This window comes from Dermacentor albipictus, chromosome 1, assembly GCF_038994185.2.
Source record: "Dermacentor albipictus isolate Rhodes 1998 colony chromosome 1, USDA_Dalb.pri_finalv2, whole genome shotgun sequence".
Classification (NCBI taxonomy): Eukaryota; Metazoa; Arthropoda; class Arachnida; order Ixodida; family Ixodidae; genus Dermacentor; species Dermacentor albipictus.
The window spans coordinates 420,402,252-420,420,767 of record NC_091821.1 but is presented as its reverse complement, the minus strand read 5'-3'; the positions used below and the strand labels follow the sequence as shown (position 1 = coordinate 420,420,767).

The 18,516-nt window shown below is 48.1% G+C and overlaps 1 protein-coding gene across 7 annotated transcripts in view; it reads left to right on the top strand.

Moving 5' to 3' along the window:
• Positions 1–18,516, top strand: part of LOC135900387 (tripartite motif-containing protein 3-like) — a 131,256-nt gene that overhangs the window by 92,586 nt on the left and 20,154 nt on the right. The window contains exon 1 of one of the 7 annotated variants that reach the window (XM_065429868.2): positions 12,393–13,410. The exons of the other annotated variants lie outside the window; for them this stretch is intronic. Coding sequence (XP_065285940.1) covers positions 13,184–13,410 — 227 coding nt within the window. The 5' untranslated portion in view covers positions 12,393–13,183. Of the gene's footprint in view, positions 1–12,392; positions 13,411–18,516 lie in introns of those variants that run through there. 7 annotated transcript variants of the gene reach the window in all.

Below are 18,516 nucleotides of genomic sequence, written 5' to 3'. Positions count from 1 at the left end.
AAAAAAAAGAAAGAGGGTGGGAGGTAGCTCCTGAAGAGTGCAATGACACAAGAAATGAAGCTCACAGAGCGCAAAGCATTTAGGTCACGTTACGAACGAATATTCTTAATCCCTTCCCTCGGTTTTGGGTAACAAACCGCACGCGCGTTTTGTTGATGCCCCCTTCCTCTCAAACTTTGCTTTCTTCCTCTTTGTTCTCTTCCTCTCTCTTCGACGATCGAGGTCAGAGAGCGCTCACTGACACTTCTTAGTGTCTGTTGATTATAACAGCGAGTGGACTACGAGGTTAGTCTGGCTGCCAGTTCAGTCGACTCACAAGAAAAACAACTGCGCTTCTAGGCGATCTGAACTAGAACCAGGATTCCTCCTCCTGTTTCTGGAGTTGCGGTTACAGAAGCATCTGCAAACGAGACTTGTCTGATATGTATCCATGCTCCAGGAAAAAAAAAAGAAAACAGAAGCTTAGCATGGTGTTTTTGTGGTCCTAATCCCCTCAAGGTAATTCCACCTTCCTTTCACATGCTCACCGAGTCCCACGGGTCACCGAATTCTCAAAAGAGTCCTGGAAACCCCCTCGGTTTCTTTTCGCTAGATGTCATCTAGGCTTTGAAGTGCGTTACTTTCAGGGGCCTTGCGATTTTTGGGAGCACCCAGGAGTAGCATGCACCCATATTTGTCCAGAGAGTATAGAGAGCTGGACAAACCGCCGAAATAGTGTGCCTTGGCCAGATCACGTGAGCTGCACGAAAACGGACACTATCATTGCGCAGTTTCCAGGTCATCGGATTCCTCTGTTAATATCCTGGGAAACATTTTGCTGGCATTCACTGCGTACTCAAATCGTCTTTAATATGGCATTCACACCATCCTTGTTACTATCAGCAGCTCAGCAATTTCTTTGACAGTTAGCCGATGATATCCTATTATCATGGTTCGCACTCCATAACAAATCGCATCATTCTGGCTTGCTGAAGACCTCTCAAGCGCGGCTCATTCTCCGCAGATGTTCGGCCTTTGTTGAAGTGGTTGTAAAGCATTTTTGACGTGAAACGTTCTTAAAACCGTTCAGAGGGTGTCGCTAGCTAAAAGTGCACGTAGCGAAAACGTGTTATATAACACTATCGCTTGTATCTTTGCAACCGCACTACACACTCGTCTTACTTGGACATCGTTGTGTAGAGTAAAGAATCGCTTTGTTGATCAACCATGTGTAGCAGGCGCAGATGATCTTGTCACACCACTCATGACGAAATCGGAGCTAAATTTAGCATTTCATTTGGGGTTCAGAGAGGCATATAGCTGGACAGTACGTTTGTTGATCCGAGCGTGAGTGTTTGCCTTTGAGAGAGAGATAATCCACCTAACCAGTAGTCGATATAATTCTCCAAACTCGAAGCAGCGCTCATCAGGGCCGATAAGGACTACAATTCTGCAATTTGTTGCAGAAACTTCACGCTTGCTCGGCTGTGGCCCCCTGCGTTCGATACAAAAGCCCTCAAAGGGCGTGAAGAGACTCGAGCAGCGAGACAAATGAATATACAACCCCTTTGACCACTACGGAACGTGTCCGTCTCAATAAAGGGAGCGCAAGCGCAGGAGATTGAGGAAGCGCAGGTATCCCAGCCATCCATGTATGAGTGCGGCGTAGTGGCATGTACAGTAACTCTAGCGCAGGGCAGTCCCGGGCGCCATTAATAGGGGGTGGGGTCATTTCCTGAACCTAATGGCCAAACACCTCCTGCAAAAGAAACGGACCCACTACGAATAAGGAGCGAGCACAAAGATAATTCGACCGTAAAACCTCCACTAGCTGTAACACAAGATATCCATGCGAGATTTCGTAAGCGTGAATAAATGTAGCTTTCGCATTTGGTTACGTCGTTTCTGTTCCTTACATTGCCTGTACTCTGTCTGCAATATTTACAGGTAGTTTCACGTAGCTCACTGCAACTGCACCCCCGGTACAACCTAGCCATTTTTTTATTTGGCTCGTGAGCATCATTTCCAAACGCTCTTCGGACCTTCCGCATTGCTTCTGCCCGGCTATCTCAAAGCTTTCCAGAGAAAATTATTATGCATTCTCACTCGCTTAAAACTGCGCCCGAGATGAGACGACAGCACAGAACACAACATGCTCCTGCGCAACAGCAGACACAAGCGAAGGTCACGCCTCCTGCGGAGTATACACTATAACTCCAGAGATTTTCCTCCCCCGTCGCACGGTGTGGCCGACCAGTGCCTCGTAGTTTTCTCAAAAATAAATGAGGTCGGACACTATTCGGACGGGCCTGACATCTTAAATGTCCGCTATTCGACGACACCCAGTCGCGATAGCATATAGGCGAAACGCTGACCCAACATGCCTGTCAGTCACGGAAAACGTTCACACGCATGGGAGCAACGTCGTGACTGACCCCTTGTACTCCTTCGACCAGCTGCAGCGGAACACCCGCTGTAAATCTTATACGCACTTCGATTCGGAATGCAATATAAACTGGCGCTTCAACTCAAGCGGTTAGCCTTGCTTTCTTTTTGCGACAGCCAGTGACCCACTTGGGGAGCAGCTTCGCACCACAGTGAGCGGCGCCTTCCGATCCAGACCTATAGCTATGTAGTGAACCCGACAAGGGTCGTGATCCACGGAAGCCTTAACCTTGCAGCAACCGGTAAGGCAGGAGAAAGGACGACACCTCGCAACAGCCGGAAGCAGCGAGGTTCGCGCGATGCGCTATGTGGGAAGTCGAACTTTGTGAGCCTTTCCCGTGACCGTTTTTCTTTTTCTTTTCCGGACGTGTAGGTCTGCTTTTCCATGATATGTCTTCCCTTATACATTGAGAGTTCGGATATTTGTCTAGACTTAGCACTACTACCGTTTATTTCAATCCACGGTCCACCTTGAGGAAAAACAGATGGTCAACATAAGATGTCCAGAAGGTGCTTCCATCAATTCTGCCTTTTGTCCATATTTATGACAAAATATATTTTAGGTGGCGCGGATCGGAAGAATATTTGAACTCTTTCTGCATTACTGACCGTCATCCTGCTGTTTTGCCAACTGTAAAGGGGTCGGGACCTCGTCAAGCTGCTCAAGCTTTTAGTCCCGTACTCCTCCTATTCCAAAGAAATAAAGCTGATTGATTGATTGATTGAATAGGAAAAAATAAAATGAAAGGAAACGTGCTGGTAAAAGGCATTTCAATACCCGTATAGCAAGTCTTGTAGAGCGGAGCTCTTAGGACCAATAAAATTAAATAATAAAATTAACTTGCGCTTCGCAATTGCTTTGAACAGGTCGCTGCGGAGCTGTGCGTTAGATTTCTCACAAAAGGAAAGGTAATCTGCGCCGTCGCACACATTCTGAGGCAGCCGTTTTATTCTTGCACCTTCCGCGGAGAGAAGGGCAACGCACCCAATGGTGATGATATGTACCACTGAAGGTGAGAATAGTTATGAACACTAGTGATAACTTCCTTTGTGAACTTTCTTGTACGAAAAAGAAAACTGCTATTCTTGCAGGATGCTTGCATGTTATCCTGTAGACCAGTTTTAGCTATTCGGTGAGTTCTTCCCGTCGAACGAATGCGCCTAGGTGATTTTCTTCAGATATCTCGGCTATTGGAGCAACACGTTTCTTCACGAGTCCGCTGGAGTGGTCGGCTGAAGTGATCGAGGTTCGAATTGATAGAACTCTTAATTTTTACTGTTTAGGCGCCTTCACATAGGCAGGCCGCCTGCGATAATAATACAAACGTGTCCACCACATGAAAATTGGCAGGTGCTTCTTTTTACGAAAAAAAAAAGGAAATATAAATTACGGGGTTTTGCGTGCCAAAACCACGATGGGATTATCAGGCATGCCATGGTTGGCGATTTCGGATTAATTTTGACCAGCTGGGGTTCATTAACGGGCCTCTACATTTAAGTAAAAGAGCGTTTTTTGCATTTCGCTCCCATCGAAGTTTTTTACGCAGCAGTTTAACGTGCGAACTGGTTGGCGAATGATCATCATCTTAATTTATGTTCAGGGCAGTACGAATGCCTTTATTCATTATTAATTATTATCTAAAATATTTATGCTTGTTATATTTCTATCTTATTATTAAGCATCGGTTATTTTTGCACTGTTATTGTTTTTTTCTTTATTCTTTTGGTCTATAATAGTGAAACGGGGCAGCCGAGGTAGTCTTCATTTCGGTCTCATCAGCCGCCCATTTATGAACAGAACAGAACAAGAACCCCATTTCAGCGATCTCCAATTACTTCCGTCTTGCGTCAGCTGACTCAAATTTCCTGATTTCGCCGCACCGCGTAATATCCTGCCGTCACGTACTGCGCTTCCTTTCCATTGGAACTCGTTTTATAATCTCCCACTGGATATCTGCTCTATGCATTACATAAGGCGGCGCCCCCAGCTCAGTTTCTGTTTCTTAGTCTCAACTACGGGATGTCGGCTATCTATACGCTTGCGGTCTAATCTACAGCGCTTTCTTTCTGCTCTCAACGTCGGCGAGTATACCGGAGAGTGAAGGAAAAGCAACTAGACTTGTGCCTGGCTTAACGCCTTGTATAAATACGCGTAGTTGGTGTGTTTCCGTTCACTTGCCCATCCTCCTCCCCACGTGTATGACAAAAAACTGTGGCTGCTATATATATAATACATATACATTTCTTTTTTCAAAGGGATACGGCTTCTGAATATGCCAAGACATCGCGACGTTCTGTTCTATATTTCAGCAATACGGCGCTTGTGTAACGTTTCATTGCCGCAGGCGTCTGCGGCAAGATCGGCATCGACGACAGCTCCTTCGTGTACTGAAGGCAGTAGAGGTATTTTTCGCCGTCTAATCGCAACAGGTGATCACTGGAGTTCTTAATGATGTAAACGTAACGACCTGCACATTGTATTTATCTGTATGCACCCGTCTTTGTCGGTGAGATACGGCGACAGATGGTCGTACCTGTATTTCGCATCCATGACAGAAGCCGTTTCGTTTCCTAGTGCCCGTGTTTCAAGAGTCCAGTTTATGCTTCTTTTTTTTAATGCTTATAAGCAGATGTAGAAGCTTCGTTGAGGCGTCGACTGCTGTTCTCCTTTGACACGCGATAAAAAGAGAAACACTCTTAGAAGAACGAAGCAGTGGAGAAACAAGAAGTCCTCAAGGACGAGATCGCTCGAATAGGTTCACAAGTGGTGACACTAATAGCCACAGCTTCAGAACCCAGAACCCAAGGCCAGTGCAGTCTGTGTGAAAAGTGAAAAAGTGAAAAAAAAGAAAGAATAATAAAACCGTAGGGACCATCGCGATACACGATTGCACCACAATATAAGAACGAACATGCAGTGAACGATGAATGCACATGAACACATTTCTAAAAGTTTGATTTGCGCTGGCAGTCCATTTTCTACCAGGTGTAAAAGTAGTTTTTGATTTCCTTCGTATCGCAATCCACAGCATGACTACGGCATGCAACTTACGTAGGATGAGAAAAAGAAGTGATGCAGTCTACACAGTGTTTGACATCGATGTCCGACCTTATTCAACCTCAGTGTTATTCGAGAGGAGTACAAAATTATTAACAGGGTGCTCTAAGTTACTTTGACTATCCATGGTATTCATTTCAGTCACCTTCACTTCATGAGGTGCAGGAACGCCTTTCTTTATGTGTGTGTGTTGGTGAATACGGCTAACCCTCGCGGCTGATTGGCGAAACCAGAAATACCTGTTCACGTAGGCTCTCTCAGATTGCTCCAATTGCTTCTCCGATTCACTGAAAAGCAGTTAGCTTTAATTAGACGACGTTTCTGCGCGACTGTCAGAGTAGTCTCACTGACGTTGCACATTTTGGGGCGGTTCTCTGTTCCCCATTCAAGGCGTACGCCCGTGCCTCGAGAACGAGTTGAATGCGGGACCCTTTGCGTCGGGGGCACCGTCATCTCGAAGAGCGTTGTAACTGTCGAAAGATAAGCTGAGTAGTTTGAACATCGTCCGAATCATCGGCAAAATCAGCTGTAGTCACGGGGAGGTAACAAATGATCAAGTGTTAAGAGGCATGAAACTGCCTCTTAGAACACTTGAGCGTTGTCCATGGTGGCCGTTTGCCAGCTTTGCAAACTTCCTTTATCTCTGGCCATCGAAGCCATCGCCAACCCATCGGTACACGCAAAAGACAAATCGTGCGTTTTGCTGATTATAATGAAAATTTTAAGCGAGCCGAAACAGAAATGGCACTCCTTCGCGGTGGCAACCGAGGAATACTTTTTGTTTGCTGACCGGAGGCGCGTCGTTAACATTCCGACGGCGTATGACAAAGGTGTTCCGCCTTTCTCCGCGTCACGTTTTTGGCGTTCCTCCCGCACGCCGACGACGACTGACGGCATATGCTTGGGCGCAGAGCGAATACGCCAACTTTATCGCGTATGCAGAAGCGCGCCGAAAAATTTTGCGGGACGGTCCTGTCAGCACTCCAACGGGACTGTGGCACAGGCTTCCGTAGATGGTAAACAGTGAAGCGCGACCTGCCTCGGCTCTCGGCCTGTTTCGCTATTTGCCTTCTGCTCCCCGCTCGCAACTCAACCCGCCGCCAACGCCCCGTCAAACAAGCGCAAACGGTTCGTTCGTCTTGACAAAGGGTGTTGCGCGTGCGCGGTGAGCCACCTGTCCACGTGCGCAGGGCGCGGCTGGCAGAGTTACGACACCGCGGCAAGATCCTGGCCATGCTGACTAAAAAGGCATCCGCATTTAACGCCACAGCGGATAGCTTTGAGGAAGACGCGGCGGCGATACGGGTGTACCCGTGTACGGAGCGCGACTCGTCTGGTACAGGCGGCGTCTATTGTGTGCACTCGTCTGTACTGCTTTCGCGTGTTCTGTCTGCGTGCTTGCATGCGAGAGTGTGTCACAGAGAAAGGCAGGCGTAGAAGGGGAAGGATAGCAGTGTATACAAAGCGGCGTGCAAGAGATGCTTATAGGCGTGTGCGCTTGAGGTGCGGATGGGTAGAAGTTCCGGCCATGTGGTTCCGGCACGCCTGCGCACATCTTGGCTCGCCCCGGAGTACTTTTGTGCGGGCCGCCTCTTTGCGCCCGGAAACAAGGACGTGCATGCGGAGTCGGCCTGCTGATAAGCTCCGCCCTGCCCACTAAACGGGAACGCTACGTCTCCTGGAAAGAGGAATGGTTTGACAAACGAGACTCTACAGAACGAGCCTGCAGGGTCCTGCTGCCATTCAGTTGCTTGCTGTCGAGTCTACTGCTTCTACAGAAGTGTTTGCGAAAAAACGAAGAAAGTAAACGTAACGTTATCATTTCTGCTGCTACCTAAGTGACTCAAATGCACCGCCACGGCTAACCAAGATACGTTCGACAGAGAACGAAGAAAATAAATAAATATTGCCTTTTTCAAAATTGTGCGGATCCCACACATTGTAGGAGTCGGAAGACGCACGTATATTTTGACGTAGGTGCTTGCTTTTATACAGAATGTGCTGATTTATTTATTTATTTATTTATTTATTTATTTATTTATTTATTTATTTATTTATTTATTTATTTACACATACTGCAGCCTCGGTGAGGCTATTGCAGGAGTGGGCAGTGAGGGAGGGAAGAGAAAAAGGGAAAGCGAGAAAACAAAATGCTGGCACAAAGAATATCACGTAAATGCAATGCTTTTCAAAAATTCTTGCCTAGGTAAAGAGCGGATGCTTCCAGGTAGTGAATTCCAGAGTTCAATGGCCAGCGGAAAGAAGTTGTGCTTGAACATCTCCGTTCGGCAAAAGAAAGGGATGAGGCTAAGATTACGAGAACTCCTAGGGGTAGAAGTTATACGAAAGTTCAAATAATTACTTAGTTTAACAAGGCGCTCAGAATAAATCAGCGTGTGTAAAAATTTTATGCATTCTAAGCGGCGGCGAGATGAAAAAACTGTAAGACCTGTAACTGTATAATGGGAAGAAGGGGAAAAATCTCGGCTATAGTTGCGAAATATGAAGCGCACTGATCTCTTTTGGACTGATTCTATTTTTTAATATCCTATTTCTTATGAGGATTCCATGTGATGCAGCCATAATCAAGAATGGGGTGGATAAGTGTTTTATACGTCAGCAGTTTGGCATCCTTTGGAGTCTTACGAAATGAACGATGGAGGTAACCGAGACGTCTAAAAGCTTTGTTACATATGATATCAATGTGTTTCGACCATGACATGTCATGAGAGAAATGAAGACAAAGGTTTTTTAATTCGGTTAGTCTTTTTAAATCCTGACCATGGAAAGTGTACGGGAAAAGTTATGGAGATAGGCGTCTGGAAAAGGACATGGAAACAGTTTTAGAGAAATTATTGTTCATTTGCCATTCCTTGCACCACCTACAAAATTCTGCAAAGGAGTCATTAAGTAAATCATGATCCATTACTGCGTTAATATTATGATAGAGGACGCAATCATCAGCGTAAAGACGGATATTAACGGACACGCAATGCGGCAAGTCATTAATATATAACAAGAAAAGAAGCGGACCTAAAACGGAACCTTTGTGAGACGCCGCATGAAACACTCACAGGAGAGGAAATAGAGCCGTTAAAGTGCACAGATTGAGAACGCTGGATTAGGAAACTATGTATCCAACCAACCAGAGAAGGGTTATTTAGAATGGAGTTAAGCTTGTAGAGGAGTTTTGGGTGTAGGACGGTGTCGAAAGCTTTGGATAAGTCAACAAAAATACCGTCAATCTGTCCGCCTAAATCCAATGACTGAAGATATCGTGCGTGAATTCGATTAGCTGGGTAGTAGTGCTGTATCCGCTACGGAAACCGTGCTGGTAATTGGATAGGATATTGTGGCTTTCAATAAATTCCGTGATGTGTTTGAATATTATATGTTCGAATAACTTGCATGAATGGATGGAACTTGCAAATGGGTCTGCACGTAGTTCTGCAGAAGTTGAGCGTTACCGGATTTGTATATCGGAATTACCTTGGCAAGCTTCCATGATTGTGGAACAGTGGCGGTGGATAAGGATTTACGCAGATAACGGAGAGGTATCTGCTTGTCCAAAGGGAGTAGCGAACGAGGAAGGAATTGGGCATGTCATCTGGGCCTCAGCTCTTTTTAGCATCTAAATGGAGAATCATGTTCAGAACACCTGAACTAGAGACGACGATGTCATCAATAGGAGGGTATGAGTCACAGCTAAAAGGTGGAAGTGAAGAGTTATCCTGTGTGAACACGGAATGAAAATAGGTGCCAAAGCGGAAGCAATCGTGAGTGAATCTGAAACTGCAACGTCATTAACAATTAAACTGTTAGAAGTACTGCTACTTGGCACTATCGATAATTTGGCAAAGTAACAGCATGGTAGAAATCCTTGGCAAATGTCAGTTTCTGGCGAAGTTCCTCCTTGGCAGCATTGAGCTCTGCAATTTTGACTGGATTACCATTTCTTTTACACTTGCGCAATCTCGAAACACGACGCGATAAATGCAGTAGTTCTCTTGTCATCCACGGTGAATTGATATCTTTCTTTTTTGCTTTCAGGGGAACAAGTTGTTTAACACACGTTTCAACAATATCCTCAAAAAACCTTACGGCAACATCAACATCACTGGTCAAAGATAATTCATGAAACTTCTCAAACGATTCGCTAATAGTGTGTCGGTAATTGCAGCATCATTGGCGCGGCTAAAATCACGAAAAGTGCAGTACTCAATCCGCAGTTTGGGAACAATACAGCAAACTGAGAACAGTACGGCTTTGTGGTCGGAAATCCCGTCAGTAACGCAGCACTGGAAGCCACTCTCGAAAAGACTTGAGCTAAGAAAAACTAAATCTAGGACAGCAGTTTCCCTGGTGTTCTCGTGGTCAATTTGTTCAAGACCGAGTGATAGGGAAAGGCGCAATAATTTTCTTGAAAAAGACACGCCGTAGGTGGTAATGGTGAGAGAGGGCCAGTGAATACCTGGTGCATTAAAATCTCACATAAGTATTAAATTTGATGATTTCAAATCATGCAAGATGTTGCTAAGAAAACCGAACTGATCATCACAAGAGCCGGGAGGCCGGTAAAACACTCCAATTAGTGCAGATGACCTTTCCAAATGAACGTTGCACGAAAGCAATTCAATTTCACTTGGGGTTTCGAGAACTGAAAACTTCAGGTGGGATTGGATATAGAGGGCGACACCGCCGCCCCTACCATTTGGTCTGTCAGCTCTTACCAACGTGTATCCATTTAACGCAACTTCGGAGTCTTATGTGCCCTCATGTAGCCATGTTTCCGTAATGCCCACAATATGGGGGGAATGAGCAGTTACTAGAGAGATGGAAGTCGGAAAATTTATTGAGAAGGCTTCTCGCGTTAATATTTAATGCACGGAGGTGATTGGTGTCGCGACGAAGTAGTCAAGGCGGAGAGGCAGGTGTGGCACTATTTAGTGGTGTGTTACGCGAGGTACTTTCTCTAATGTATTAGAAGCGCTATTCCAGTTGTATCGAACTTTATCATAAATATATGGTCAAACCGTATGCGGACCGTGCACCCGCTGTGCCTGAAACTCTCAGGCGCTTCCCAAAGTTTTTTTTGGATAATCCGGACACGTAGTGAAAAATCTTCTAATATACGGTAATCGGTTTCCTTAAGCTTGTGACCACTTTTTAACACCGAAACGTTCTCCCGGTAGTCCAGAAGTTTCATAATCACGGGTAGCGGACGGTCACGTGAAGGCCATCCAAGACGATGTCATCTTTCTATTTGAGGACAGCTTATTTCAAGTTTATCTTCAACCCATTTTGCAATGTCTGAGCACGGGCGTTCGTTATCTTCATCGGAGGATTCAGACAGAACGTGTAAGATTAAATTGTTCCCTACGGTTTTCCAATTCATCTTTTTTAGTTGAAAGGCTGTGGATTTCGTTTGTTAGACGTGCGAGTTCACTGTTAAGACTGCCGCTTTCGACGGCAGGCTTTTGTGGACTCCAGAACGGCCAGACGCGATTCGATAATCTCAAAACGTGTATTAACAGATTGTTGAAACTTTTTAATTTCGGCGATATCCTCAGCAAATTTTTTCTCTCCGTTCAAGAGGTCAGAGAGCATTTCAGACACCGACGAGTGATCGGCAGAACCTTGCGAAAGGCTCAGATTATTTTGGGAGCAAGTATCCTTGGTTGGCTGTGCAGGACCAGGATTGCTTTCAACACCACCACTCTGCAACAATCTACTAACACAAACAGCGAGCTGCGAGTACAAACTAATATAAGCAAAGCATCTGCGAGAATGGTGTGGGCAAGGGAGCAGCAGTAAGAATCGATCATGAGAGCGAATGCAGGGGGCATTCTGAAAGTAACGTACCTGCGTAAGAAACAGGCAGTGGGTAAGCATGGTACTCGTACTGCTGCCACCTCGCCCACTGAAGAAGGAAGGATCCGGCTGGGAATTTACAGGCATGATCGTGGACGTCATGGGACTGGGCTGATTGTGAACGGAGGGTTCAGTGTGCCAGCTATGCCCGCGTCGTGGTTACGTGTGGCGGCGGGCAGATCAAGACAGTCATCGGTAAGGGAGATAGGACAGTTGATACAGCAGCCAGCGGAATGACCCAGGAACGTTGATGATGGCGGCCGGTGCACGAGAGCTGTGACGTCAGGAGAGATGACCGCAACACATTCGAAGTGGCAACAAGCGAGGAAGGTGATCTGCGTAAGAAATGGGTAGCGCGTAAGCATGGTGCTCGTACTGCTGACACCTCGCCCACTGGCGATGTTATGTTATGTTGTGCTATGCTGTGCTATGTTATGGGCTGTCATGTATATGTCATGTTATGTTGTGTATGTACCATATTTACGTTAAATAGGCACTGTTTTAATGTCAAGGATGTCATGACATTCATTGCTTTTGTTGAAGTGATACAGGAAAATGAATAAGTTACTTATTTGCTCTTTGAACGAAATGAATGATCGACACCCCTTCGCATTTGGGCACATTCACACCCGCGACTGCTTCCATCACAATTTTGTTTCGTGGAATTGTGAGTAGCGGTTCATGCAATGAAAAAAAAAAAAAACGAGAAACGTAACGCTCGAAGTTTAGCGCGGCTAGCGTGTAGATAATCTTGAAGATACACTGATCGGGACCACTCTCCGCCCGTTCGTATCCATGGAAACATTCGCTCCATCACTGCCTGAAACGGGCTCTTTGGCGATCGGTGGCCTTTGTTTATTCCCGACTACTGTCAAGGATCATCGGGTCATGCGGCATACCTCTCACCGCCGACGCTGCCGCTTTTACACACGGCAATAAGTCAGCGCGCGGCACGGCTGCTCGCCGAGTCACAGGCGGCGCGGCGAATGGCTCGAGAGGAAAACCAACAGGTGTGGGTGTCGGCCCGCGTAAGCAAAAAACCGGATTGTCCGCGTGCTCTCGCTCTCGCGAATGGTGTTTTCGGCGGCGGCGTGATGTACGCGCGTCGCGCCGAGGGCTGCTGCGGCGGCGGCGGCGGCGGCCACGAGGTGTGGGAGACGAACCGCCGCAGCTATTGTCTCTTGTGCCGGCGGCCCGAGAACGCATCTTGCAGCGCACGGAAGCGGCGTGTGTGATCGTGCCACCAGCGTCGCTTTCGCTCGGACGTTTCCAAGGCGAGGACAACGAGCGCTCCCGCTTTCCGGCGTCAGTGAAAGTGCCGGGGAAGTGTTCGCGGGCGTCCCCGTCCGACCTGCCCCTCACGGCTCATCGGAAGTGTCACGACGCAGCGGCGACCTCGCCCTGACGCAGAGCGCGACGCGTCGTCGTCGGCATGACCGCGGCTGCGTCCGAGGCGCGGCCTTGTCGCCCGCCTCCCGTGCGTTAGCTCCGCGAGCGTGTTGTTGTCGAGCGTGCGCGTGTGTTTGGGTGTCCGCTGCGCGGAGATGGATCTCGCGCGGACTGTTGCGAGTAGCGCGTCAGGCTACCTACCGGAAGGGAATTTGCATAACTGACACGCCTGACTGTTACCACATAAGGCGATCCCTGTCCCGACCGAAGACGACGACGAGGAGTTGCGACGATCGCGACCATGCACCGCTGCGCTGGTTTTGCGGTGTTTGACAAGGACGTGGTCAGAGAGAGGCTGGGCGCCGCGACGAGGTAAAGGACGCTGTCGATGAGTTTGCGCTGCCGCTCTTGAAAGCGGCGGCTGCGACGAGTGCGGTCGGCATGGCCGCGATGCTGGAGCACAAGGACGCCGCTGGCGCTGCTGCTCGGCCCGTTGACTCGAAGCCCCAGCTGTCGTCGTCCTGGTCCAGACGGAATGGTGTCAGGAAGGCCGCGGCAGCGATCTTCAGGTCTCTCAGCTTCTCGATCCGGCAGCGCGATAACGGCGGTAATGCGGTGGACCGCGGCGACACCGCAAGGGTCCTTGCCTGTGATCGCGGCAAGTCAAGGTAAAATGTTCTTTTGTTCGTGTACTTGGATGGCCATCCGTTTTGATGAATGCTGGAAGGGGTCGGAAGGTGGACGGCTTGACCGAAGGCGCGATATTGCCCGTGTAAGTGCGACGTTGCTTCCATGCGTTACTATGCGCTCACCTTGAGCTGCCCTGTGTCTTCGTCCCTGTAGGCGTAGAGAACGTCCCATTCGGTCAGGAGACATGGTGGCGGAGTCCGATCGGTGTTTTATGTGTGCACACTTTCAGTGCAAACTCTTCAGGTCCCTTATTCTGGTTCTTGGGTTTGGTTTTCAGCTATATAGCGTTAGTAATCGTAATGCTTACTACTGTCTGTTCTTACCTTTCTGATTGAAATCCTTTTCATCAGCTAAGTAAGATCAGCAGATGAGCAGACGCGTCAGGAGATACGGCAATGCAGGCTGAACATCATAAACATTCGGATACGCACTTTAATTTTTACAGTTTATACTCTATGCCGCGTTACCATTGCTGTGGATGAGGAACTGGTTGTTACGTTAAGTCTTGCTGTAAGGCTTCGTCAATCGGGAACGAAAGTCTGTTTACCGCACTCACAGAGGAAACGCTGAATTCCGCCGTATCCTGTGCACGCATCATTCAACTGAGACGGTGAACAATATTTACTCGCTCGAGAGTCGTGGCGCGTCACTCAGTTCCAGGTTGCGGGCTCTGAATTCGACGAAATTCAGCGTTTCTTCTGTGTGCGCTGCCCACTAGTGAGAGAGATACAGTCTTTAATGATACGCTTGAGATGTAGGCGTGGCTGTTGTCCACGACTTGTACACGACTGTATGTTTCTGAACCTCAAGGGTGATTGACCACTTCGCTAAACGAAAATTGACGGAATGTTCACACGGCCCATTCTCCAGGGTAGGTGTGTGTGTGCGCATTTCTGAAAGGGTATCAACTTAAAAACGAAAACGTGTTGGAATTGCGTACCGACGGGAGGAAATTGGGTCTTTGGCACTCCACGGCGCACGTTCGCTGTGTCCCACACGGATGCTTCGACAACGCGAATTCACACGAGGCCACAAAGAAACGAACAATCCGGAGCGCCCAAGCGATCGCTATATACGCGTACTGCCACCCTCGAAGACGTGAAACAAAGAAATATGAAATGGGAAATAAATTGCTGCTCGAAGCGCTGACAAAACAAAGCAGGCCGCGCGGGAGCGCGGACTCCCGCTTCCTGTAGACCCCCCCACACGGACGACCGGAATTCTCGAGCTCATCGCGTCGCGCGCGCTGTATAGCGCCTGGGCGGTATACACTCAGCGTACTCGTCGCATTCCTGTTCGTACGCGAGAGCCAGCAGGGGCGTCCGGAACGCCTGCGCGCATGAAGTCCCACACGCGGCGATGTTTCAGCTGCCAGCCTCGTGGGCGACGCATAACTGCACGCAGTGGATCAAGTGTGCAGCATTCTCAGTCTCACCCCCGTCGTTGTAGGCACAGCGCCACTCTTCAAGTTTAGCGGCCGCAATAGCGTCGCGAGGACCAAGAGCTTTGCTGAACCGTGCGCTAAATGGTGCAGTGCGTTCCTCGTGCAATATGGGTCATGTAATTGTGCAGCCCCGTATACTTAGAATACTGTTCTTACACTGGAACAGTTTGTTTGTAAGAGTGCATACCTGCCAATTGCGAAAGCGGCTTACTAATGGCGAACAACAATTAGGAATTAAAAGGTTTCCGTGCTCGGGCGCAGAACCACTGGCTTATCGCACTTTTATTAAGCGGCATTGACTATAGTATATATAGCTCAGCGTCTTTCTAAAGACACATCATGCTCGGTCCATCAGCCAGTGTTAGCAGACAACGTAACCGAAGCCGCGACAATTGTTATAGGATATATGTTACAAAAATACGTATTTCAAAAACTATTGTTCCGGTTTACCAGGACCGCCGACAGCATAATGTCTCCGGCTGGATTCGCCAAATTGTTTCCGATTGTTAGAGCACCGACTGTTCGAATCCAGACTCGTTTCCTCTTCTCCTAAACTACTTACAACAGCCTCCAGAGAGCGTTACTCTCTGAAGGCAGTTTGGGGATCTTAAGAGAAGCGGACAATTTCATTGTATTTGCGTACATATAGCAATAAGGGGCTTTTTCTTGTTAAGTAATCTCATATTTGACGCCCATTGAAAAGGAGTAGCCGATGTGTGGCTGCTTTGCGCTTCATCTCACTCCAGCTAACCATTCTGTTCAGCACTATAGAACGTACATCCGGCTACCCGGCCGGTGGCGACCGCTATCATATCGCGGGACTGCAGTCCGAGAGCTCTGGCTTGTCTATTCTCTCACAAGGAAGCGTTGGCCTTGCCTTTGGACGGCCTAACTGAATGTTTGTTAATGTTAGTAAATGCTGTAGACTCTATGTGCTTCTGTACGCGTTCATTGGCACTGTACCCGTGCCAAGCGTCGTACCGAACCGGATTACCAGCTGCTGTGACGCTTTAATGCCGTGCGTGTTGGTCATGGCACCTGACACCCTGCGGTGCCGTCACAGCTGGCGGAAATTTCTGGCTCCGGACATCGACGTTGCTTTGTACAACATAGCGCCCTCAAAATAAAAACGACGTTCACTTCCCCGAAACGCTTGATTTGGCGTTTTTCATTCGAAGACCAGCAGGAAATTCTGTAAGAGGAAGAATGAACGCCAGTGAAAGGTAGGATATCTAGAAAGGGCAGGAACAACTCGGTGGCGGATATGAAGAATGGACAGTTCAGGACAATGCGTTGGCGGGCTAGTTGGTGCGGATCCATAAATGCCTTTTTAGCGCAATACAACGGACACAAGAAAGGCGACAGGACAAGGCGCTTTTTTTTTAAACTATCAACTGACATCATTTTATTGCGTCACTCCTTTGTAGACAGCAGAAACCAGAGGAACACGTGCAGTGAGCACCATGAGCAGGAACCACCGACATCCGATCACAAGAGCGCACTCATGCGACAGAATCTAAAAAAAAAAAAAAAACATATTCAGCACTGTACAAGTTTAAAGAAGGCACACTAATGCACTGTGACCCTAACGACTGTATGAAGAATGCTTCGCGCTGCATACTCGTGCCAACTCGACCAACTTTACATCTTGAGTCGTACTTGGCTTGCCGCACCGGCATGGTGTTGGGCTACTGAGCATGAGGTCGCGAGATCGAATCCCGGCCACGGCTGCCGCATTTCGATGGGGGCGAAATGCGAAGACACCCGTGTACTTAGATTTAGGTGCACGTTAAAGAACTCCAGGTGGTCCAAACTTTCGAAGTCCCTCACTACGGCGTGCCTCATAATCAGACCGTGGTTTTGGCACGCAAAACTTCATAATAAAAATTTAATTTTTGCGCACTGGCAAAACATGTGAAACGAAAGCGCCAATAAGGGAATTTCGGCTTATACCTTTGTGTGTTGTACGTCAGCCAACCCCTGTTACGGACAGAAACACTTTGCGACTATTAGCAGGAGCTGTTGCACAGTCATAGTAAGTTGCCGTGCGCATTACTGTGGCATCGAGTTCTAAATTAGTCGTAAACTTGCCGAAAGAAACTAATTAAATAATTACGGCTTCAATTGTTTTTCTGAGCGCTCTCTCTCTCTCTGACACACGCATGTACGCGCACGAATACGAATACGATTTGAATACAAATCGAATAGTGCCAGAAGCGAATGGGATCGAACGAGATTAAGACGAACGATTAAGAAGCGAACGAGATTAAGACGCATCGCCGCGGGGTCGATGCCATAGCCAGCTACCCACAACATGCTTCGCATAACTTCGATTCCCACAGTACACGTGGGATCTGCATGCCTTTCCTATGGGCTATTTTGGGCGTGTTATCGCCGCTTCTATTTCTTGTGGTGCTATATGAGCGTGACCAAAATGCATTCTGCATGGACGGCGCTGTTATAAGAAAACACACCACGAGCCCAGGTATTTTGTCCGTTTGCGCTGTTCATCGCGCTGCGTGAAGCAGACACGACGAAGCCACGCTGAAACTACGCTATAGCACTGTACTGTTCGTGGTATTTTCTCGCTGTTGTAGACCGGGTCTGACCTCACGAGGAAATTACATAGAATGTCGTCTAGCGCCCTGCGCTGATGTGTTTTCTCGGAGCATTGAGTGCTACGTGTTGTTCTCTAGGAGACTGGAAGGACTTCGTCGGAAGGTCTCTCTCTCTCTCTCTCTCTCGTTTCGCGCGACCTCTAACTTAGAGGAAGCGAGCGTTTGGCGCGGGTGCTGTGAACTGCAAGCAAATCACCGGAAACCCAACAGCTAATAGTTAAGGTCAGCGACATCCACAAAAGAGACATCTCTATAACTTGCCTCACGTGCTGCGGCGTGAGACTCTGTTTGCATGTCGTCCCGACAGAACGGCGTGCGTACAAATTATACGCTTCGTCTCGAAACGTAGACTTACCACGGCGCAAGTGGCCTCTGAATTGGTGCTTGGGGCACATTTTTGGCGCGTTGTTACTCGCGTCTCCCTTTATGCGATGCGCGTTTATTTCGCTCGTTGAATCGGCATGACACCTGCGCAAAGTCGACGGAGCGCCGAGAAGCCGTAGCCGGAGATCTGCCTGCAGCTACATGCAGACGCTCATAGGGCGTAAAAACAAAAGGCAAACCGCAATGATCGATCCGTTGAGGAAAGGCGACGCGTCTATTACGCATCATGCCGGCTTGTATAGGCTGCCGCAAACTCCCATCGGCTACGGTCCGAACGTGTTATTTTCGGTAATCGTACGGCAAAGGGACAGACAGTGACGACGATGATGATGATGGCGGAGTCGTGAGGCTTCCGTATCGGCGCGTCACGACGAAATGGATGGAGAAGAGGCGTTATCTAAGCGTATATTTACGTACATGTGTGTGCGTACTACGATTCTGGGAGCGCGACGGTGAAAGTGGTAGAGGTGAACGTTGCCGAGGCTGCCAATTACGAGCTTGGGCAAGGAAACGAGATGAAAAGAAGAAAAGAAGAAAGGAGCGCAAGGCGTGCACTTGAGTATGTCCGGGTGCGACTTTGACTCGTGGTTGGCGGTGCCAACTTCGTGGAAGGCGTGCCGTGCGGCTTCGTGGTACCC